The sequence below is a fragment of the Nicotiana tabacum genome, chromosome 10 (genome assembly GCF_000715075.1).
Source record: "Nicotiana tabacum cultivar K326 chromosome 10, ASM71507v2, whole genome shotgun sequence".
Lineage (NCBI taxonomy): Eukaryota > Viridiplantae > Streptophyta > Magnoliopsida > Solanales > Solanaceae > Nicotiana > Nicotiana tabacum.
The window spans coordinates 144,857,549-144,883,997 of record NC_134089.1 but is presented as its reverse complement, the minus strand read 5'-3'; the positions used below and the strand labels follow the sequence as shown (position 1 = coordinate 144,883,997).

At 36.6% G+C, this 26,449-nt stretch overlaps 1 protein-coding gene across 1 annotated transcript; it reads left to right on the top strand.

Annotated features, from left to right (window-relative positions):
- The first annotated feature begins 11,331 nt into the window (after positions 1-11,331).
- Positions 11,332-13,186, top strand: LOC107806425 (peroxidase 3). The gene is made up of 4 exons (XM_016630580.2): positions 11,332-11,615; positions 11,737-11,934; positions 12,306-12,468; positions 12,564-13,186. Exons 1-4 carry the CDS (start codon positions 11,406-11,408, stop codon positions 12,980-12,982), a joined length of 990 nt encoding a protein of 329 aa, XP_016486066.1. The 5' UTR covers positions 11,332-11,405; the 3' UTR covers positions 12,983-13,186.
- The last annotated feature ends 13,263 nt before the right edge of the window (positions 13,187-26,449 follow it).

The following is a 26,449-nucleotide window of genomic DNA, read 5'->3' as shown; positions in this document are numbered from 1 at the left end:
AATTTAGGATTAATGTCATTTGCTGATTTCATTATTATAATCCATAAAAATTTAAAAATTCCTTAAATTTGCTACTGGTCAATTCTTTTCTTTTTTTATATTTAAAATTGATCTTTTTCTATATTGAAGGGCAGTTTAAATATTAATAATATTTTAAAGTAATCCAAACTGATCATTGGCCACATAAAGTAATATTTTCTTTTGAAAAAAGATTATTATTGGCCACTTAAAGCTTTGTGAGTTCATTATTAATTAAGCAAAAGAAAAAGTAATTTTGTCGTGTTACATGCATGTCAAAAATCTAAATTCTAGTTGATATGGAAGGGTAAATGAGCAATGTAGAGTTAGAGAATGGGGATTATAGTTAATGGTTTTTTTAGTTGTTATTTTTTAAATATTAATTATTTAATAATTAATTAATTTTTGGCCTATGGGTCGGCCCAAGCCCAGTCTCGGTCAAGCCTCAAGGGCCAACGGGCTGACTTGGGCCGGGCTTATAAGCCTCAGTTTTAAATGTGCTCAAAAAATTCTAGCCCAACCCTACCCAAGTAGTGGGCTAGGTTGGGCTTGGCCTGGGCAAGCCCATTTTGACGGCTCTAAAAATAGCACGCGTTACTAGCGTTTTCAAAATCATTGAAAAATAGAAATCATTTTGCTGAAACACAGAAAGTTCAGCATAATATGCTGGATTATGGAGCTCGTGCATATAAATTTCCAGCATAGTATGTTGGAATTCTAGCACGTGGAAAGTTCTAGCATAATATGCTGGATTATGGAGCTCCTGCCTATAAACTTTCAGCATATTATGTTGGAGCTCCAATACATTATAAAATTCCAATATATTATGCTGGAATCTCATATGTAAAAAATTCGAATTCCAACATATTATACTGGAAATTTTCCAGATTTTTAAGGATGTTTTTGTTCATATTTTATCTTTACATGAAAAAGTGATTAAATTTAAATTACTTTTGAAACTATGACTATTTTTCAGTTATCGGTTATAATCGGACTATTTTTGCTTTTTTTTCACGGTTAACAAGGAAAAGAATAAAGGAGAACAAGTAAAAGTAAAAGTTGATCAGAAATATTTCTCTTACTTATTAAGCAAATGCCATGCAGTAACAGCCAAAACGGGCTAACACATCAAGATTTTGATGTGGACGGTTGTAATCGAAAGATTTGATTTCTTTACCTAATTTGCCTAAAAATTAAACCAATTGACTAGTCTTTTATTTTGTGTGCGACTGTCTGCCACTGTATGTATCGTTTCTCTGTATTACCACTTCCTATAACGTGTGTCCATATAGTAGGGGTGTCAATGGTTCGGTTCGGCCGGTTATTTTATAAAATTTGTACTATGTTAATTTTTGGTTATTCTATTATGTATAACCAAAATTAGACTTTTCGAAACCATATCAATCATGTCGGTTTCTCTTCGGTATCAGTACGGTTCGGTTAATTTTCGGTATTTTTTAAAATATCATGTAAAATTCATCAATAGAAGTAAAATGCAATAACATACATTCTTTTATAGGACTTAGCACAACTCTTTAGATATTTTTACTATTTAAAGGGTGATGAATTAAAAAAATAAAAAATGACTAGAGTATAGATCCATTAACTATTCTACAACAACATAAAAGAAATCAAGCAAAGGCAGAGAAAATATAAATCACACAAGTAGAAAGATATTAACCAAGTTAGGACTCAAGAATAAAGTCTATAGAAGATTAAATATTCAAAAAGATAAATCTAAATTATATGAAAGGAAACATATTCAATACATTGTAGATTCCTATTCGTAATCGCTATAATACTTTGTGTCTTACTAATAAAGATACTTGAAATAACTTAGTTTAAATAGAAGTAGCATAATAGGTTTTAGGAATTAGTATTTTGAATTTAATTACTTGTTGGCTTATAAAAGTTTTCATAATTCCAAGGCCCAAAGAAAAATTTAATGCATTATTATTTTTATACTTACTAGATAAATATATTATTCACATGTAAAATTTATTCGGTACGGTTCGGTATTTTTCGGTTTACTTTTTTAAAATAAAAAATCTACCCTAATTATTGGTGCGGTTATAAATTTATATAAAAACCTACGGTTTCTTAAAAAGAAACCTAAAAATCGGTTCGATGCGGTACGATTCGGTCGGTTTAGTCGGTTTTCGAATATTCATTGACACCCCATACAGCATTTAGCTAATAGTATGCAGCATATGAAGATTGATGCCACGATCCAAATTTTCCTGTGTAGCATGTTGTGATGACACCTAATCTTATGGACTAGGTAAGCCTAACCTTTACTGAAATAATAACAATAGTTAACCAACGACTGACAAATACGAAATAGAAATATTTATACAAACTTACAATCCCAAAACTGGTAGTACAAATTATAAGCTCTATTGAGTTCGCTAAGAAAATCATTAAGTACAACTGTTCGGAAAGAAAATCAAACGGTAAAAAAACGAAATCAGAATGTGACTCTGAGGCCTACGAACGTGACGTCAGGTTTATCTTGAATTTCCACAGCTCGACCAGCCAGTTAATAATCAACAACAATCGTAGCACCTGAATCTGCACAAAAATGTGTTGAAGCGTAGTATGAGTACACCACAATGATACGCAGTAAGTATCAAGACTAACTTCGGTAGAGTAGTGACGAGGGACAGTAAAGACATCTACTGGACTAAACAACCTAAACAAGTATGTAGATGAACTAACAGAGAACAATAGTAATCTAAAGCTAGACAAGATAAGGAATGCAACACAATACTTGCAATGATGCACTAGTAACAACAATAGGTAACAAGAAGCAGTAAAGTAATAATGCTATAGAGTAACTGATCACAGTCTAAATCAGGGGGAAAATCAAATAAAAGGGAAAGCCACCAACAACTCAATAAGAACAACCACTTTCATACCAGATCTGTTCAAGCCTTTCCACGAGGTGCCGAACCTCATAATCACAGCTCATGGGTCCCAATTATTAAACCCCAAATCATTTGGCATCGTGTGTCCACATTTCAACTCGTAATCGCACGGACGAATCACGTGCCGAGAGAACAACTCTCACACAAAAAACAAGTAGACAAGGATACATGTAATGGCCAATAACATCATGATTCGTCCCCCCTAACTGATATGGGTGATTAATCTACGTGTATGCTTGTGCAAGTGTACTACCACAATTCAAGTCAACAAAGAAGAGTAAAGATAATGAATGACTCATAAGAAACCGTCATCACGAAATATACTGTGTAATTAAGACAACAATGAAGTGGGCATTACGACAAGCACAACAACATTAGCTACATAGAACTGAGCGAATAGAGCAACACGGAGAAAAACAATTAATAATATGCTAAGAAAAACAACAGTCAAAGACAAGTGCACAAAAAAGGGAAAATGACAACAGAACCCTCCCGAGGTACCGCATCGTAGTTTCAAATCGTAAAATGAATCATAAATGCACGATAGAAACCTTGTGCAAACAATAACAACTGCACAGCAGAAACCTCGTGCAACAATAATGATTGCGTTACAGAAACCTCGTGCCACAATAACATCCGCACGGCAAAAACCTCGTGTTACTATAACGACCGCACGAGAGAAACCTCGTGCAACAATAAAAATATGCACGGCATAAACCTCGTGCCAACACAACATTGAATACCATAACAACAATGACAATAACACAAGAATACAACAAGTAAATCAACTCGGGAACTCCAGAACACAAAAAGACGGAAGAAAAAACTCACAAGGAAAGACACAATGAGAGATAATGGTAAAATATAGCAATAGCTCAACAAGGAAGAGATACTGTGCAGCAATGATCCCACATAAGTACAATTTAATGATAAGAGGGATAAGATAAATCAAGGACTCCAATTAAGGGTAAGTCAATAATAATAAGGAATAACCAAACTTCAATTAGAGTCGAGCAATTACGGAAGAGATTCAATAAACTCAATTTAAGGATAAGCAGATCATGAGGAAGACAATAATAAGTTCAACTAATAATAGGCAATTACGAAAAATGTAGCATACAAATAAAAGAAGCAACAACTTCAGTTAAGGCAAATAAGAGTTAAATCGGCAATAAAGGTAGAACATGAGGCAATTAATTCAAAACAAAGACATGTAGAGGTAAAACTAGTAATGGGGATTTATCATAACATAACAACTTCATATCTAATGAACATAAGAACCTAAGAGCCCTAGGCAGTCAAATTTTCATAAATAAGCCCGAGCGCATACTCGTCACCTCGCGTGCACGGACTTCACATGACACAATTAGCACCAAAGACTCAAATCCTTAGGGGTAGTTCTCCCACACAAAGTTGGCAAGATACCTACCTCAAAGAAGATAGATTGTTACTCTAAAATGGACTTCTCGAGTGAAATAACCTCCGGACGGTTCAAATCTAGCCAAAATAACTCCAAATCATACATAAAACTCATAATAAATAATTTCGGATAATAAAGTTTCAATCTTTAACAAAAATTTAAAAGTCAACCCAAAAGTCAACCCCCGAGCCCGCACCTTGGAACCCGATAAACTTCCCAAAACCCAAACACTCATTCCGATACGAGTCCAACCATACTAGTTTTACCCAAATCCGACTCCGAATCAATATTCAAAACTCAAAAAATTACTCTATGAAACTTTGTACAAAACCGCCCGATTTTCTTTTTAAAATTCACAATCTAATTTCTAAAAATAAAGATGGATTCATAAAATATAACCAAAATTGAGTAGGGACCACTTGCACCAATCTATAGAAAATCGCCTAAAAATTACCCAAATCTAAGCTCCTCAACTCAAAATATGACCAAATGAACAAACCCTCGATATTAAATATGTTTACTCAGTTGTTCTGCTTTGTTTCGTATGCCAAACGATCCCGAAACTCGCTTTTGATGCCTCCAATAGATTCCTTGTGAAATTTAAGTCGAGTAAGGCTTTTGAATCACTCAATTTGACCTTATAATGAAGTAGATATGATATTTTGAAGTTTTAAATGAAGGAAAATTTAAGGGATAAAAATGACATTTTCATAATTATTTTACACCAGAAAATCAGCAACGAAAAAATTTTCGTTTTAGCACTCAAAACTCATTCGGAACCTCCCGGACACAAACCATATATGCATTTCAATCATAAAACATGCTACGAATCTGCTTGCGCACTCAAAACACCGAAAATAGGTCATATTGACCATGATCAAACTCCAAATCTTTAACTTAACTAGTTTCTCAACCAATGATCCAAAACACACCCGAGCCCCTCGGGACCCTATTCATTCATACCAACAAGTCTTAAAACACGATACGAAATTATCTGAAGCTTCAAATCAAATCAAACAACATAAAAACCATGAATCACACCTCAAATCAAACTTAATGAACTTTTGAACTTTCAACTTCCAAAACTCGTGCCGAACCATATCAAATCAACCGGAATGACCTCAAATTTTGTACACAAGTTTCAATAAAATAATGAATCTATTCCAACTTCCGAAACCAAAATTCGAACCCGATATTACCAAAGTCAACTTTCGGTCAAACTTATGAATATTCCAAAACTCCAAATTGCCAACTTTCGCCAATTAACACTAGAACCTTCAAGAAACATCCAAATACAAATTCGGGCATACGTCCAAATAGCACAACGGATAAAAAAAAGTTCGGAAAGTTTGTGCTTTTCTCTATTTTTGGGACTTTTTCGCAATAATTCTATCCTTTATCCGATTATTGTATGACATAAAAGTCAAAATATAGGCCCCGCGTTATATTTCTCTAGACAAATACTTTAAACAGTCAATATTATCGAGTATTCTCTTCATAATCGTGCCAAATCAAAATGAATATTTGTTATGAAACCAAAAGAATATTTTTTTTTTAATTTGTTGATCTTAAGACACTGTGGTAACAAGGCATTTCATCTTGTTTTTTCTAAAATATTATCAAGTACAATAGAAAAGTAATCACATCCTAAAACTAATAAACTAAAAGATAAACCCTGTGCATGTCAGGAGGCTGGTGTTCATCAAAGATGATTTGGGGTTCTTTAAAATAGAAAATGAAAACCAAAAATCAGACAACAGAGCGGCATATAATGGAGTGATAGATTAATCGATGACGGAATGAAGAATGAGATTTTTGCAACAGCTTTTTCATAGACTTTAACTTTCATTACATCATCTTCTACCAACCTTCACCTGAGAAGTCTATGGAATTCGCGATACAGATGCCATCAAATCCAAGTTTCGATCCGAGATACTATATCAACCCTATAATTGTCACGTATTGTCCTAATTTTCTTATCATATATTAATTTTTCTATCTCTTGAACGAAAGGGCAACATGTTTATCATAATTGATTTTTTTTTTTTTGTAGAAGGAAATTATAAATCTCTCATATTTGGCTAGTCTTTTTCCTGTAGGAAAAGGTTTGGGCTTCTATAAATGGAAGATCCTTTCTTCTCATTCAACAGCATCCACAATATAACATATGGGGTTTGGGAGTCTTGTTTAGGGGGAGAACTTTGCGAGACAAGTGTTAGTGTGTCACTTGTATTTGCCTCTTCGTGAGGTTGTTCTCTCGATTTTTTGTATTCTCTTTTTATATAGCGGATTGCTCATCTCCGTTGTGGATGTAGGCCAGTTGACCGAACCACGTTATATGTTTGTGTCTCTTTTGGTACATTTCTCTTTGTTGTATGATTTATCGTCGTTGAAGGTTTTCTTTGCTAGCTTCCGCATGACACCTGATTATTCGGTCCTAACATGTGGTATCAAAGCAAGGTTCATGACAGGTTCATCTTGGCGGATTTAGTTCTAGCCGCAACCTATTTGACGGTAATCGAGATTTTTGTCCGAGAAATTTGGCCGGAGTGTTACTCACGTTGATACAAACTTTGTGGTGGAGATTTGGAGATGCGACTTGTTGAAAATTATGTGAAGAAGGTAGATCAAGTTTATTTTGTCAGAAAATTTAGGCTAATGGGGATAGTTGTTAGATGTTATCCTAATTTTCTTACCATATTTGATTTTTCTATCTCTTAAAGGAAAGGCCGAAAGGGTAACATGTTTACTATAAGTGGATTTTCTTCTTGTAGAAGGAAATTATAAATCTCCCATATTTGGCTAGTCTTTTTCTTGTAAGAAAAGGTTTGGACTTCTATAACTTAAGGATCTTTTCTTCTCGTTTAGCAGCATCCACAATGTAGCCATATGAGGTTTGGGAGTCTTGTTTGTGTTTAGGGGGAGAACTTTACAGGACAAGTGTTAGTGTGTCACTTGTGTTTGCCTCTTCGTGAGGTTGTTCTCTCGATATTTTGTACTCTCTTTTTATATAGTGGATTGCTCATCTCCGTCGTGGATGTAGGTCAGTTGACCGAACCACGTTATATGTTTGTGTCTCTTTTGGTATTTTTTTCTTTATTGTATGATTTATCGTCGTTCAAGGTTTGCTTTGCTAGCTTCCGCATAACACCTGATTTTTCGGTGCGAACAATAATCACCACTAATCCTAGTTATCAGGGAACGCTAGGCATCGGAATACAAAAGGTTTTTTTTTTTTTTTGTCAGCGGATTTCGCCCATCAACACAGAAATAGAAATATAGAAAGAAATTCAATCATTCATTTTTAACGACTGTATGATGCAACATGATTTTATTAAGCAAATTAAAGGGGCATGAAACCTTGATTTAGTAATAACTAAATCTAGAATGACAACAACTGAAAAAAGAATGAAAAAGAAATAATTCGTAGTGAGAGTTCCCTAATTAAAAAACTAATCAGACACAACCTGGAAATTAAAACGCCACAACAGTTGGCAAAAGGACTGGGACAACAGGGGAGAAAGAAAAGGTGAAATACTTCTTAGCACTTTATTCTTTGTTTTAATCACATAAATAACTTAAAGATCTATTAGACGTCTTTTATTAGCCATGCACATTGTTATATGCCCAAGAGAATAGTCCTATAGTCATAAATATGCAAAAGATAAAGCCAAATTGTAGATTATTGATCTATCGCTTTAATCAAAAGAATCCTATTAGTTAAGTACTATATTAATTACTAATTGCTCGCTCGAAAGTTAAATAGGAAATGGAAAACAAATTATAAAATTGGCGAAATGGCTTCCTAGCCACTTAAATTTGTCGGGTTTTTTAAAGCCGATACATAAACTTATAACTTTTCCATTTGAACACTCGAACTCGTTTTTTCCATAACTAATAAACACATCTGACCATTGACCATGTGCTCGTGTATTACACATACACATACGTGTCCATCCAGTCAGCAAATGACCAATGGATGTCTTACACGTAAGGGCGTGAAAAGTCAAGCAGCAACTTCTTCTCTTTGACTGCTTTAGCGTTCTTCTTCATCAACAATGGTTATCTGCTTTTCATTATTTTGTTTCACAGGTGGCTCAGCTTGATCCTTTTCCATGTTACTCTTTCGTTCTTCTTCCTTCTTTTCTTCCAACTTTTTTATTTCAAGGATTCAACAGTTAACAAGATAGTGCCCTAATTTCCTACAATGTTTGCAAAATTTGGGTATGTTTGCAGACCTTCAATTTCAATCACCCACTTATATAGAACAAAATTGTAATCTTCATCATTAGTGAAGCTGAGAAACACATTTAATTTATCATAAACTCCAATTTTTGCAGATCCCTTCAAAGGGAATTTTTTAGAGAATCTTGACCTATAATTCGGGGTCGGGTCTTCAGAAATCGACCAACAATTATCCTCTTACATTGAGCCGCCATGATGACATAGTAGTCTCTTGTTTTGAAGATCATTGTCGGCATGCCGTTGTGTGTCGTCTTTCTAGCTTGGAATTTCAGAGAGAATCCGAAGACCCTCCTTATTGAAACTTGAAATCCCCCAGAATCTCTTCTTCTATGCATAATGAAAACATGGAAGAAAACATTGCAGAATTAGGCCCTCTTAATTTCCCTACTTTCCACCATTTTCACGGTCTGAAAAATGAAAAAAAAAATTGAAAATGGAGCTTCAGATTTTTAAAAATGGAGGAAGGGGGTATTTTGTACTGTTGGGTGTTGGGAAGGGGTTTTTCACGCTCCTGTGCGTCGTGTTCCTCACGCGGGCTGCTGATTAGGACCAACTGACGCCACATGGGCATGGTCAATGGTCAAATGTGTATTAGTTATGGAAAAAACGAGTTCGAGTGTTCAAATGGGAAAGTTATAAGTTTATGTATCGGCTTTAAAAAATCCGACAAGTTTAAGTGGCCAGGAAGTCATTTCGCCTATAAAATTTATCATTAAGAGTTTTCTTTATGTCTTCATATCTCAAAAGAATTTTCTTTTACAGCTGCGTTTCTGAGGTTAGAAGCAGTTGAAATTTGAAGAGAGAGAAAAAAAGATCTTTTAATTTTTCCCATTGAGCCACGATCAACTGATATTTTTCCAATTTGAAGGAATAAAACTAAATTAAAGAAATAGAAAGAAGAATACAGAGGATTAAAAGGTGACAAAAGGAATTGTTTAAATTGCCTATAGGTTTAGACCCCTTTGAGGGGCACATGCGTCTACAACTAGCTAGCTCAACTATGGACTTCATCCAAATAAATACACAAGGAAATAGCGATTTTGATCTATGTTGTTTGGACTTTTTAAAATTATTGTCACACTCGTATCAGATTCTTTAAAATTTATTATTTTTTGAAGGATCCAATATATACTTAGTGCATCTTTTAAGAGTTTGAACTACATAGCTTTCTATTCTTTAACCACGAGGCATATCAATATCCAATTATTATAAGTCTTTCGTTTAACAATTTCTTGGTAGCAGTACGAAGTACTAATGTAATCCTAAGTTTCAATTTTCTTCCCAGCCAAGTGTGTTAGGAGTATTTTTTCGTAATGTACTCATATGCAGCCACGATGCAAATTCATACTTATTACCTAAGCGGCATATACTTAAAGAAATAAGGGTTACATCTGTATAAAATTCAAGAAGTGTTAATCCAAATAGTCGTCTACTCAATCGCATAAATTAAAAATAGTCAGTGAAGGTATAATATATGCATAATTTATGTATTATATATGTATAAATATATATAATCTATGTATATGGCTAGAAAAAGTAAAGCGTGATACCTTCGACGGAGTACGTTATCAACTAAAACTAAAAAAATTAAAAAAAAAATCGAAGAACTATTTTGGAGGATCTAGTAAGGGGAATGGCTTGTTTTACCGCAAAGTTAAAGTAGCAGGAATCTTCATCTTAGCTTTAAGTACAGATTGAGAAATTATTGAGGGCCTTGCCCATTGTCGTCTCAAATATACAACGAACAAAATAAATATCTTGAGCATAAGGACAGTCAGACAGACATTGGGATGCTTCTCTAGAGAAAGGGAAATAATAATAATAATAATAATAATAATAATAATAATAATAATAATAATAATAATAATAATAATAATAATAATAATAATAATAATGATAATAATAATAATAATAATAATATTAAAAACATTATAAAGAATTTTACATTATTGGTGTATTTTAATCTATTGTAGTATGTAACATGCCTTATGTTCTAGTTTTAATTTCAGCAGTTACGGGTGGTTGTAATTATCTTGGGGATGATTTGACAGTATATATAGTTCTTTTGCACAGTCTAAGTATAAAAATTAATCTCACTAATTAAGCATGTAATAATAATTTTCAGTTCCTGGCTAAGTTTTTAATTACTGCTGGCGTTGTCCCTACATTACATTGTGATGTTTATACCAAATACTTGATACAAACTGAATACATTAGAAATGAAACAAATAGCAAAACAGCTCCACCAATAATATTTTGGCTTAACAAAGGGATATGTCAAAAGCATTTATATGAGCTGTCAAGATTGCTATGGTAGCAGGTATTCAGCTTTTTAATTATTGAAATAACTTGTACCTCGCATGCATTCATCCTCATAATTAAAACATCCATATCTTTGTAGGAGAGCAGGTGACCGAATAACAACATTAAAATTAAAAGCAGAAAATAAAGAACGAAATATTTTTTGTTTAATTTTAAAGTGTGCTCTCACTGCTGGCAAAACTTTAAAATAAGACGAAGAGGGAGTTGTTTTTGTATCAAAAAATGATCAGTCAACGTGAATAGGATACATAATTAAATCACACAGAATGAGTCCAATACGAAACAGTCTATAACTAAACCATTTTCTATTGTTATAAAGAGTTGAGAGTTTAATAAAATAATTAAATGCTAGTTATTAGCTTGATAGCCAAGTCGGGAAATTGCCTATAAAATTGCTAGCGTACTATATGAGTTAATGTGTGTAGAGAAACACATTAAAGAAAAGAAAGGTTTCTTTTGAGACAGAGGAAAAAATGGCTTCATTTAGCTATTTGAGTATTCTGGTTTTATGTATTCTTGGAATAGTAAGCTCTGGACATGCTCAATTGCAGCTTAATTTCTATGCCAAGAGCTGTCCAAAAGCTGAGAAAATCATTAAAGACTTTGTCCAAAAACAAGTTCCAAAAGCTCCAAATACTGCAGCTGCCATACTTAGAATGCATTTCCATGATTGCTTTGTTAGGGTAAGTATAGTACTATGATTTATTTGCCATGTGCCCATGTTTCACATATAGAATTTCTTTATATACTTAATTAATGTGCTTTGCTCTGATTCTTGTTTCTTCTCTGTTTTGTTCTTTGCAGGGTTGTGATGGATCTGTACTTCTTAATTTCACTTCAAGTACAGGAAACCAAACTGAAAAACAAGCTAATCCTAATCTAACATTGAGAGGCTTCTCCTTCATTGATGCTGTTAAAAGATTAGTTGAAGCTGAATGCCCTGGAATTGTCTCTTGTGCTGATATTATTGCCTTGGTTGCTAGAGATGCAGTTGTAGTCACAGTAAGTCCAAAACTTGAAGAAATTAACAAAATACTCTCTTCTTGAACCCACAGACCTCACCTGTGAAAACATACTGGGGTCTGTTGTTGTCGTTGTACTCCGTGGCGGATCTAGAGTGCAGTTACTGAGTTCCGGCAACCCAATAACTTTTGCGTAGACCCTGTATTTCTATTAAAAAATCCATTAAATATTTATAAATATCTAATTGTGAACCCAGTTAGTATTGTATATTAATTCAAGATTACGACAGGAACCCATATACTTTAAATCCTGGATCCACCTTTGGTTGTACTCTCTTCTTGAACCATTTTCTATACGTATTAACTATCTTCTTTTCTTGTTGTTGTTGTTATTGTCACTTGGCATAATAGGGAGGTCCTTCTTGGAATGTGCCAACTGGTAGAAGAGATGGAAGAATATCAAATGTTTCAGAAGCCAATGCTGATATCCCAGCTCCAACTAGTAACTTCACTAGGCTACAACAATCTTTTGGGAAAAAGGGTCTTGATTTGAACGACTTGGTCTTACTATCTAGTATGAGTTTAAGTTCTGTGCACTATATAATATTCTTACATCATTATCAGGTTAAATTACCCGCAATAACATGTATAACTTGTTTTTATTTATAGGTGCACACACCATTGGAGTTTCTCACTGCTCCTCATTTTCGGAGCGTCTATACAATTTCACAGGGATTCTTGGTACACAAGATCCATCTCTAGACAGCGAATACGCGGATAATCTCAAGTCCAGAAAATGCAAATCAATCAACGATAATACCACTATCGTTGAGATGGATCCAGGTAGTTTCAAGACATTTGATCTTAGCTACTATAAGCTTCTGCTCAAAAGGAGAGGTTTATTCCAATCTGATGCAGCTTTAACAAAACGTACCACAACGAAGTCATTTATCGAACAGCTTGTCGAGGGATCACTCAAAGAATTCTACGCTGAATTTGCTAAGGCAATGGAGAAAATGGGGAGAGTTGAAGTTAAAACAGGCAGTGCTGGTGAAATCAGGAAGCAATGTGCATTTGTGAATAGTTAAAAGTTCACTTTTCTTTATTATTTCAAGTTTAAATTAATGATTTTGTGAATGTATTTGTTTGTTAATTTCCTCTGAGTGAATAGTTTGGTGTAATATGTATCATTATTCATGTACTTCTATATTTACTTTATCCTAATTTTGCAACTTGCTGGTGTTCTAGCAATAAAAATAGTAATGAAATTGAAAAAGTGGGAATCTTTCCTGGCTGGGGTATTGTCTTTATAACATGTATATATCTCTTTAACCTTCAAATTGTTAACATTAAAATAAAGGAACCAAAAGTTAAAATTCCTGTGAATTAGTACTCCAGTACAGTATTTTAATTTGTTCTTCTTAAGATTCTCACAAGTTGCCAAAATATTCATGTATATATACTGTTTTTTTTTGCAAATTAAGTAAGAAAATATCAAAATAAGCAATGGCTACGTGTTCTTTTCCTTGCTTAGACTTGTCCTGGAAACACTGAAGATGCTTGTAATTTGTATATATATGAAAACGGAAAAATTAAAATACCTGGCAACATTATCTACTAAGTTATTGTTCTTTCGAAACACAGACTCCTAAAATTAATCCAGCAGAACTGACCTAATCTGAAAAAGACTGAAACACAAAGTGGTCTGGAGATAAAATGGTCACTAATTATATTTCCTCGCCTATGAATTACGACCAAAAAAACAAAACCGAGCTCATTACCAAAACCTTTAAATTAATGGATCCAGAAAGTAAACAGCAGTAACTCATATCTCCTGAATGACTCTAATGTTTAGCAACTTTGCAGATTTATTCTTAATTAATTCCAGTATCATGATAAAGTTTTCACTAATGTTAATTCTTAAAAAGAAAAATTAATGACAATAACAAGAATAATGATATAGTGTCACAACCCGGAATTTCCACTGTCGGGACAGCGATGGCGCCTAACATTTCACTTGCTAGGCAAGCCAACGTTAGAGAATCATTAAGCCAATTCTTATACATTTCAGTAATTAACAGCAGATAAGCTATAACGAGTTAAAGTGAATGCGGAAATTTATAACAGTCTCAATATATGTACCACTACCCGGATTTGAAGTTACAATTCACGAACATTCTAGGATTTACTACAAGTAAAAGTCTGAAAGAAATACAACTGTTTGAATGAAAGAAATAGTAAAACAGAAGAGATAGACGGGGACTTCAAGGTCAGTGAACGCCGACAGATCTACCTTGAGTCTTCGGTGGTCCGATCCGAGCTGCTACGCCCCTCTCGATCAACTGGGACCAATACCAAAATCTGCATAGGAAGTGCAAAGTGCAGTATCAGTATAACCCATTCCATGTACTGGTAAGTGTCGAGTCTAACCTCGGCGAAGTAGTGACGAGGCTAAGATAAGACACCAACAATTAACCTGTGCAATTTAACAGTATATGTGCAAAGATAACGGAAGTAAAAGCCAAACAAGAAATATCGAGAGGGGAACATGCTGAGGGGACCACAAGAAAAAGAATCACAGCAGTAATAAGAACTTAATCAACCAATATACCTTGAACAGATGGGAACAAGTAAACACAGTAAAGGAAAATGCATGACATCATCCTTCGTGTTTTTACTCTCAACCTCACCATATGATTCAATAAAAATGGCACGGCATCATCCTTCGTGCATTAATTCTCTCATAACATGACACGCCACCACCCTTCGTGCATTAACACTCACGAAATATGGCACGGCATCACCCTTCGTGCATTAACACTCTTCCTCACCAAAACAATGAACAATAACAACAGAGAGATTGAAATAACAAGAACAAGTCTTACTTTAACATTTGGTTCCACAATACCAACCTCAACTTTGAATCAATACTCAATTAATACCAAAATCCGTAAACATGATAAGAACGTCAACATAATGATTAACTAGCATAAGCATGGATGATATGATCACAGAAAGCAACAATTGCAAGAATAAGACCCACTTGCATGCTATAACCCAACAACAATGCATAGGTACTCGTCACATCACCTATACGTTGTACCCAACATTCAAACACGTAGCAAATATGCAAATAAGACCTAATCCCTCAAGCCAAGGTCAACCACGACACTTACCTCGCTCCAACGGTCAAACTCAATGCTCAATCACAGCTTTTCCTCTCAAACGAGCCTCCGAACCAGTAGAATCTAGCTTATTACCAACCAAACAATTCAAATTAAGCCTTAGGAACTGCCCACGATTGCAAAGAATTTAATTTAGGCCATTATTGAAAAAGTCAACAAAAGTCAATATCCGAGCCAGCTTGGTCCAAACCCAAAATTCGGACCAAAACCCGATTACCCATTTACCCTCGATTATGTAATTTATTTTTGAATCCGACCTCAATTTGAGGTCTAAATCCCCAATTTATCAAATCCCTAGTTTCTACCCAACAACCCTCAATTCTACCATGAAAATATTAGATTTTAGGTTGAAATCTTGTAAAATATAGTTAAAGAATGAAAGAAACTAGTTTAGAATCACTTACTAATGATTTGGGGAAGAGAAGTTCTTTGGAAAATCGTCTCTAAGGTTTTAGGTTTTGAAAATTTGAAGAATAGGAGAAAAATCACGTCTAGGTCATATTTACCCGGTTGCAGATGTCGCAAATGCGAAACTCCAACACTTTTGTTTCCTTCGCAAAGTGAATAAAGTGTTCGCAAATGCGAAACCTGAGGATCGCAAATACGACCCATGTCGTCGCAAATGTGAAGAATCCCTGCCCACACTTACTTTGCAAATGCGAAGGATATTTCGCAAATGCGAAACCTGTGTGGACTAGCTTCTCTTCGCATTTGCGATGAGAAGATCGCAAATGCGAACCCCTCAAAGGTCGCAAATGTGATGCCTGATCTCACAAATGCGAGATCAAAGACCTGCAATAAGATCAGATACACCAGCAATTTTTCCAAGTCAATTTTCACTTTGTAGCCTATCTAAAACTCACCTGAGCCCTCGGGGCTCCCAACCAAACATGCACACAAGTCCTAAAATATCATACGAATATGCTCGCTCGATCAAAACACCAAAATAACACCTAAAACTACGAATTTAGCACTAAATCAAATGAAATTTTCAAGAAAAACTTTGAAACCTCTAATTTCTCAACCGGACGTCCGAATCACGTCAAACCAACTCTGTTTCTCACCAAATTTCACAGAAAAGTCATAAATATGGTATTGGAACTATACCGAGTTTCGGAACTAAAATACGGACCCGATATCCCAAAAGTCAAACCTTGGTCAAATATTTCTATTTCACTAAGCCTTTAACTTTCGAATTTTGACAAAGTCTGATATCTCGGGCTAGGGACTTTTGATTTCGATTCCGGGTATACGCCCAAGTCCCAAATTATGATACGGATCCACCAGGACTGTCAAAATACGAATCCGGATCTGTTTATCAAAAATATTGACCAGAGTCAACTCAAATGAAGTTTTAGGCAAAAATTCTTATTTTCATCAACTTTTAACATAAAAGCTTTTCGAAAATACGCCCGGATTGTGCATGCAAATCGAGGAGGATAAAATGAGATTTATAAGGCTTAAAAGCGTAGAATTAAGTTCTAAAACATAAAATGACCTTTCGGATCCTCACATTCTCCACCTCTAAAACAACCATTTGTCCTCGAACGGACATGGAAAAGTACCTGGTCTTAAGGGTGTTCATGGTTCGGTTTGGGTCGGTTTTTCCCTAAAAATAAACCAAACCAAGTAAGTCAGTTTTTCAAATATTGGAACCAAACCAAACCAATTAAATCAATTTTTTATCGATTCGGTTTTTGTTGGTTTTTCGATTTTTTCGGTTATTTATCATATTTTTTTTCTTAAATATGAGACATACACTACCAAACATACATTCCGGCCACTATATTTTCAACGTAATACTATCAAATCAATTGTTCTTTGAGAAATCTATTATTTACCAAGATATATTGATTATAATTGAATCAAATAGTGATAAAGAATTTAAGTACTCAATTAAAAATCGATTATTTTTAGCATGAAAGAAATTCTTGTACTTAGCAAAAGAAAACTACCAATAAAGCTAGAATGTAAAGGCAAAGAAGTAGATTGTTATAGCAAAGAACTAGATTAAAAATACAAATGACTAATATGTACCATAAAATTTTAGAAATTTTATATAAAAATACATATATATATATATAGGTGTAATAATAAATTTAAATAGCTACTTTTATAGTCGGTTTGGTTTGGTTTTTTTGGTTATTTTTTTATTAAAACCAAAACCAAACCAAATTTGATCGGTTTTTAAAATTCAAAACCAAAATCAAACAAAACCTAAAAAGTATCGGCTTTTTTTGGTTGGCTGGTTTGGTTTTGGTTTTGGTTTGGTTCGGTTTTTCGAATTTTTATGAACATCCCTACCTGGGCAGGGCTAGTGAAAAGGTGGGGATATCTACTTCGCATGTCCGACTCAGACTCCCAAGTAGCTGCCTCGACGGGCTGACCCCTCCACTACACTCGAACGAAAGGATAACTCTTCTATCTCAACTGACGAACCTGTCGAGCTAGAATAGCCACCGGCTCCTCCTCATAGGTCAAATCCTTATCCAATTGGAAAGAGCTGAAATCTAACACGTGGCACGGATCGTCGTGATACTTTCGGAGCATAGACACGTGGAATATCGGATGAACTACTGAAAAACTAGGTGGCAATACGAGCATGTAAGCCACTTCACCCACTTTCTGAAGAATCTCGAAAGGTCTGATGTATTTAGGGCTCAACTTGCGCATCTTTCCAAACCTCATTACACCCCTCATGGGTGACATACGGAGCAACACTCTCTCTTCGACCATGAATACAACATCTCGAAGCTTACAGTAGGCATAACTCTTCTTCCTGGACTGAGATGTGCAAAGTCTATCCTGAATTATTTTAACCTTATCCAAAGCATCATGTACCGAATTTGTACCCAATAACCGAGCCTCCCACGACTCGAACCATCCAACCGGCGATCCACACCATCTACCATATAATTCCTCATAGGGAGACATCTGGATGATCTATTGATAGTTGTTGTTGTAGGCAAACTCCAGATCCCACGAACCCCCGAAGTTTATAACACAAGCGTGAAACATATCCTCCAATATCTGAATAGTACGATCGGACTGTTCGTCCATCTGAGGATGAAATGTTGTGCTCAGCTCAACCTATGTGCCTAACTCACGTTGTACTACCCTATAGAAATACGAGGTGAACTGCGTACCTCGATCAGAAATGATAGACACGGGCACACCATGAAGACGGACGATCTCGCGGATATAAATCTCTACCAATTGCTCTGAAGAATAGGTAACTGCCACAGGAATGAAATGCGTTGACTTGGTCAGTCTGTCCACAATGACCCAAACTGCATCAAACTTCCTCTAAGTCCGTGGGAGTCCAGTAACGAAATCTATAGTGATACGCTCCCACTTCCACTCTTCTGAAGCAAACCACCAGGTCTCTGATGCTCGTACTTTACTTGCTGACAATTTAGACACTGAGCCACATATGCCACTATATCCTTCTTCATTCTCCTCCACCAATAATGTTGTCGCAAATCTTGATACATCTTGGCGGCGCCGGGATGAATAGAATACCGGAAACTGTAGGCCTCCTCTAGAATAAACTCACTAAGTCCATCCATATTAGGTACACAAACACGACCCTGCATCTTCAAAACTCCATCATCTCCAACCGTAACATGTTTGGCATCACCGTGCCACACTGTGTCCCTAAGGACAAGCAAATAAGGGTCATTATACTGCCGCTCCTTGATGCGCTCAAACAATAAAGACTGAGCAACTGTACAAGCTAGAACACGACTGGGCTCAGAAACATCCAACCTCACGAACTGATTGGCCAAGGCCTGAACATCTAATGCAAGCGGTCTCTTACCAATTGGAATGTACGCAAGTCTGCCCATACTCACTGACTTTCTATTCAAAGCATCGACCACCATGTTGGCCTTCCCGGGATGATACAAGATGGTGACTTTGTTCAACTGCCGATAATCTATGCATAACCTCATCGATCCATCCTTCTTCTTAACAAACAACACGGGCGCGCCCTAGGGCAAGACACTAGGTCTAATAAAGCCTTTATCAAGCAAATCTTGCAACTGCTCCTTCAACTCTGGCGGGGCCATACGGCATGGCGGAATTGAAATGGGTTGAGTGCCTGGAGCCAAATCGATACAGAAGTCGATATCTCTATCGGGTGGTATTCCCGACAAGTTTGCAGGAAATACCTTTAGGAACTTACGAACAACCGGTACCGAATCCATAGAAGGGACCTCTGCATTGGAATTGCGAACATAAGCCAAATAAGCTAGACACCACTTCTCGACCATATGTCGAGCCTTCACATAAGAGATAACCCTGCTGGTAGAATGGCCAAGAGTCCCTCTCCACTCCAATCGAGGCAACCCCGACAAGGCTAAGGTCACTACTCTCTTGGCACGACAATCCAATATAGTATGATAAGGTGACAACACCATCCCCAAAATGACATCAGAATTGACCATATCGAGAAGTAGGAGATCTACACGAGTCTCAAGACTCCCAATAGTAACCACACACGAACGATAAACATGATCTACAATAATAAAATCTCCCACAAAGGTGGACACATACACAGGGGAACTCAAAGAATCACGAGGCATAACCAAATATGAAGCAAAATAGGATGACATGTAGGAATAAGTAGAACCCGGATCAAATAGTACTGAGGCATCTCTACTGCAAACTGAAACCATACTTGTGATAACCGCGTCAGATGACTCAGCCTCAGGCCTGGCTGGAAAGGCATAGCATCGGGGCTGGGCCCCACCACTCTGAACTATATCTCAAGGACGGGCCCTTGCTAGCTGGTCTCAACCTCTAGCAGCCTGACCTCCACTTCTAATGCCCCGACCTCTACCTCTAGCTGACCTATACCTCTAGCTGGTTGAGCGGGCGGTGAAGCATATGGTGCCGGAACCATGGAACAAGAACCCTGATGCTGAGAACTGCTCGATGCTGGAGGGCATAATCTGGCAATGTGCCTCAGATCATCACAAGTATAACAAGACCTTGGTTGTTGTGGCTGCTGACCCTGAACTGACCCTATCGACCTGAGTAACCACCCTGAAAACTCTGGAGCGAAAGTGCACTAATAGGAGTTATTGTAGGCTAACTGATCAGAATAATGCATATGAGGGCCACTGCCACCTGAAGAACCGTGGGATTCTTGGAGTGCAGAATAAAATGGCCTAGGAGGATGGCCTCTACCAAAAGCACCCCTGCCTCCAGATGAGTCACCAGTGAATTCACCAGAATGATGAGGTCTCTTGTCAGATCCCTGACCACTCCCCTGAGTTAGAACCATCTCGACTCGCTTGGCAAGATTGGCAGCCGTCTGAAAAGAAATCTTACTCCCAGTCTCCTTAGCCATCTACAATCTGATAGGATAAGCAAGTACCTCAATAAAACCTCCATACTCTCTCTCTCTCCCTCTCTCTCTAGATAGGAAGCATAAGAATAGATGACGGGCCAAATCCACAAATCGGGTCTCATACTGAGTGACAGGTATAGAGCCCTGCTGAAGACACTTGAACTGCCTCCGATAGTCCTCTCTCAACATGACATGAAGGAACTTCTCGAGAAATAGCTGAGAGAACTGTTCCCAAGTGAGAGCATGCGATCCAGCTGACCTGATCAATACATAATCTCTCCACCATTTCTTGGTAGAACTCGACAACTGAAATGTAGCAAAGTCGACCCCATGGGTCTCCACTATGCCCATGTTTTGTAACACCTCGTGAAAGCTGTCCAAATAGTCTTGGGGGTCCTCTGAAGATGCACCGCTGAAGTGAACTGGAAAAGCTTAGTAAACCTATCCAATCTCCTTAAGCCTCGGAGGACATAGATGATCCATCACTGATCTATGCCGCAACACCCGGCTGAACTACCCCAACAGGCTAAGCTGCTGAAGTTTAAAACTGGGGAGCCACCTGCTTCAGAGTGTGAGTAGTGGGAGTCTGTGCTCCTCCCCCAGCCTGAGAGACAGCTAGTGCCATAGGGAATATGTCGGCCTGTGCCACACTCTCCATGAGGTCCACCAAATGGACCAAAGCATCCTGAAGCACTAGGATGGCGATGAACCCCTCTAGGACCTGAGCTGGTCCTGCTGGAACAGTCTGGGCTAGAGCCTCCTCATCAAACTCCACCTGAGGCTCCGCCACTGGTGCTGCTACTCGGCCTCTGGGCTGAGCCCTGACTCGGCCTCTGCTATGGCCTCGGCCTTGACCTTTGTCCCTTGTAAGAGCTGCCACTAGGGCTCTGGATATTGCTCGGCTGAAGATGCGGTACGTTTTCTCGCCATCTTTGAGAGATTAAGAATAGAAGAGTTCAATTAGCAATAAGAGAACAAAATCGCACGATAGAGAAGAATAAAAGTGATATTTGTTCCTAAACTTCATAGCCTCTGGAAGATAAGTACAGACATCTATGTACCGATCCTCTAGATCTACTGAGCATGCTCGTGAATTGTGAGACCTAGGCAACCTACTGCTCTGATACCAACTTGTCACGACTCGAAATTCTTACCGTCGGGACCATGATGGTGCCTAACCTTTCACTTGCTAGGTAAGCCAACGTTAGAGAATCATTAAGTCAATTCTTACATTTTAATAATTAACAACAGATAAGCTATAACGAGTTAAGATGAATACGGAAATTTATAACAGTCTCAATATATGTACTACTACACGGATCTAGAGTCACAATTTACGAACATTCCAGGATTTACTACAATTAAAAGTCTGAAAGAAATACAACTATTTGAACGAAAGAAACAGTAAAACAAAAGAGATAGACGGGGACTTTAAGGTCTGTGAACACCGACAGATCTATCTTGAGTCTCCGGCGGTCCGATCCGAGCTGTTATACCTCTCAATCAACTGAGAACAATACCAAAATCTGCACATAAAGTACAGAGTGCAGTATCAGTACAACCGACCCCATGTACTCGTAAGTGTCGAGTCTAACCTCAGGTGAAGTAGTGACGAGGCTAAAACAATACACCTACAAATAAACCTGTGCAATTTAACAGTATATGTACAAAGATAACGACAAGTAAAAGCTAGACAAGAAATATTGAGGGAGGGACATGCTGAGGGGACCACAAGATAAAGAATCACAATAGTAATAAGAACTTAATCAACCAATATACCTTGAACAGATGGGAACAAGTAAACACAGTAAAGGAAAATGCATGACATCATCCTTCGTGCTTTTACTCTCAACCTCACCATATGATTCAATAAAAATGGCACAGCATCACCCTTCGTGCATTAATTCTCTCATAACGTGGCACGACATCACCCTTCATGCATTAACACTCATGAAACATGGCACGACATCACATGACGTGCATTAACACTCTCCATCACCAAAACAATGAGCAATAAAAACAGAGAGATGGAAATAACAAGAACAAGTCTTACTTCAATGTTTGGTTCCACAATACCAACCTCAACTTTGAATCAATACTCAATCAATACCAAAGTCCGTAAACATAATAAGAACGATCAACATAATGATTAACTAGTCTAAGCATGGATGATATGATCACGCAAAACAACAATTGCAAGAATAAGACCCACTCACATGCTATGACCCGACAACAATGCGTAGGTACTCGTTACCTCAAATATACGTTGTACCCAACATTCAAACGTGTAGCAAATAGGCAAATAAGACATAATCCCTCAAGACAAAGTTAACCGCGACAATTACCTCGCTTCAACGGCCAAACTCAATGCTTAACCACAGTCTTTCCTCTCAAACAAGCCTCTGAACCAGTAGAATCTAGCATATTACAGACTAAGATTCAAATTAAGCCTTAGGAACTACGCACAATTACAAAGAATTCAATTTAGGCCATTATTGAAAAAGTCAACAAAAGTCAACACCCGAGCCCGCTTGATCCAAACCTGAAATTCAGACTAAAACCCGATTACCTATTCACCCCCGGGACCAGTTATGTAATTTATTTTGGAATCCGACCTCAATTTGATGTCTAAATCCCCAATTTATCAAATCCATAGTTTTTACCCAAAACACCCCAATTCAACCATGAAAAGCTTAGATTTTAGGTTGAAATCTTATAAAATATAGTGAAAGAATAAAAGAAACTAGTTTAGAATTACTTACCAATAATTTGGGGAAGAAAAGTTCTTTGGAAAATCGCCTCTAAGGTTTTAGCTTTTGAAAAAAAGAATGGGAGAAAAATCTCATCTAGATCATATTTATCCAGCTGCAGATGTCGCAAATGCAACCTGGACTTCGCAAATGCGAAGCCCGCAAATGAGAGAAAAGCTTCGCAAATGCAAAACTCCCACACTTCTGCTGCTTTCACAAATTAAAACAAAGTGTTCGCAAATGCGGAACCTGAGGATCGCAAATGCGACCCATGTCGTCGCAAATGTGAAGAATCCCTGCCCACACTTGCTTCGCAAATGCAAAGGATATTTCGTAAAGGCGAACCCCTCAGAGGTCGCAAATGTGATACCTGATCTCGCAAGATCAGAGGCCTGCAACAAGATCAGATACACCAGCAATTTTTCCCAAGTCAATTTTAACTATGTAGCTTATCTGAAACTCACACGAGCCCTCGGAGGTCCCAACCAAACATGCACACAAGTCATAAAATATCATACGAACTTGTTTGCTCGATCAAAACACCAAAATAACACCTAAAACTACGAATTTAGCACCAAATCAAATGAAATTTTCAAGAAAAACTATGAAACTTCTAATTTCTCAATCGGACGTCCGAATCACGTCAAACCAACTCCGTTTCTCACCAAATTTCATAGACAAGTCATAAATATGGTACTGGACCTATATTGGATTTCGAAATTAAAATATGGACCCGATATCCCAAAAGTCAAACCTTGGTCAAACATTTCCATTTTATTAAGCCTTTAACTTTCAAATTTCGACAAAATCCGATATCTCAAGCTAGGGACTTCCGATTACGATTTCGGGCATACGCCCAAGTCCCAAATCACGATACAGACCCACTGGAACCGTTAAAATCCGGATCCGTTTACCAAAAATATTGATCGAAGTCAACTCAAATAAAGTTTTAGGCAAAAAAATTTATTTTCATCAATTTTTAACATAAAAGCTTTCCGGAAACACGTACGGACTATGCACGCAAATTGAGGAGGGTAAATATGAGAGTTAAGGCTTAAAAATGCAAAATCGTATTCTAAAATATAAGATGAACTTTCGGGTCACCACAGAAAGTTGAGCCCATAGTGTATGGTAAAAACTAGTACTTAATAAAATACCGGAACTAACAGCCTGTTTACTCTATTATTAAGTAGTCCGTGATATTCTAATATTCTTGACCCGGTAGTGATATTTTTGCTTTGGACCTAGGTCCGCACGTCTTTAAAACGCGTCACTAGGGTCTAAGGTATATTTACTTATATATCCACCATCTCTCCCGTATCTTGTCAATGTAGGATTCATCTAGGATGCCAAATATACCTCCCTTAGCAGTTCAAGGTTGCATGCGGAGTAGCTCTGATACCATATGTAACAGCCCAACCCACTAGTGATATTATCCGCTTTGGGCCTAGATCTGCACGGCTTTAAAACATGTCACTAGGGTCTAAGATATGTTTACTTATATATCCAGCATCTCTTTCGTATTTTGTCATGTAAGATTCACCTAGAGTGTTATACATAAGTACTACCAACTTTCTTCTATTGGCTTATGTAAGGCTTTAAACCATGCTTATAACAAAACATAGTACGAAGAGTTAATATTCTTATCAAAACACGTCTGGTGTCCTTTTAACGTACGTAACGTAAGATGTTATTTAAAATTAGCAAGGTACAATTTCTCAATAAAAACCTTGTTCTTATATGACAATGTTGTAACGTGTACAAAACAATCAAATTAAACATGCTCAACAACTAGACAACCAACAATGCTTGATGATTTTTCTCTCTTTTTAATAGAGAAGCTATGACTAGGAATCTGGATTAATTTTGAGAAGATGAGAGCAACAGGAGACCTGAAAGTAAGTAGCAATGTGAGTTTTATACCCTTACTTTATAAAGTTTATTTACTTACTAATAGTAGGTGTATGTACTAATAGTTTACTTACTCTATAAAGTTAAATATCAAAGTTCTAGAATATTTCAATGTATTGGAAAAATTATTTTTATTAACTTGAATAGCTACATTTACAATTTTAGGAAGTAAATGGTATGATACACATAATGTTCTCATTAACTTTGGAAAGTTTCAAGAGACAAGTCTTTGAGATCATAAACCTGACAACCCCATTTTTCTTTACGAGGGAAGTATAAAAGTTGCAGGATATATATAACTTTGGCAAATTAAATGACAAATGCCAAAAACAAGAAGTACATTGAACTTAATAACTTGACAATTGACAAGCAAATTCACATAATCAGGGTTGTGATTATAGTACGTATACCATTTACCTAAATCAGAAAACGTGAGAAAATTAAGAGTTACATTTTGTAGTGAGAAGCATACACAAATGATCATTATGTCCATACTAAAGTACACTGACCATGGAAGAGAAAAAAAGAAAAAAAAACGAGAAGACTAGCTCTTAGTGCTAATAAATGATAAAGTTTGACAATGCAAAGAATTATTTTCTTCAAATGTTGATGTATCAATGTGTTAGGTGATTAGATCCTTCACTCCGGATTCATGACTAATTTGGCCATGCACATAATTTCTATAGAACTGTCATGTAGATAATGCCACGTCCCAAACTATCCCTAAACATGATTGACACCCAGCTAACATCATCTTTTAGGCGAACCTCTTTCTCAAATATTTAACCATTTCATAAACACTGGAAGAAAAATTAAGTGCAGGCTAAAAATATTATTGATATTTAAAGAAAAATAATTATCACCCAATACCTTAGTCAATTGACAGAAAAACCAACAGTCACTCAATACCTTGTAAAACTCTAGCCCAAATCCCACACTAAGACCATGGAGCATCTAACAGAGTAATATGAGTTTTATTGACGGGTATGCAAACCCCAAAAAAAAGAGATAAAAAAATATTGACTAACATGAACTGGATAAAGTTGAAACGAAAGCCTCCACGAACAATGCGGTGGCTCAACTCAGCACTAGGATCCACTCGAGCAAACTCGTCACGCACTAGCTCTATCTCCAGCAATGGTATTTGCATAGATATGTAGATAAGGAGTGAGTTATACTTAAATATAACTCATTAAGATCCTCGAACCACCACTTTAAATGCCTCTGGAATCAATATTAGAATTTAGAAAATACAAACACACTACAACAAGAACGATATAATAAATACGATAATTATACAATAACTCAATATATATGTATCAACAGAGTTAATAAGAATTAACCAACAAGAGT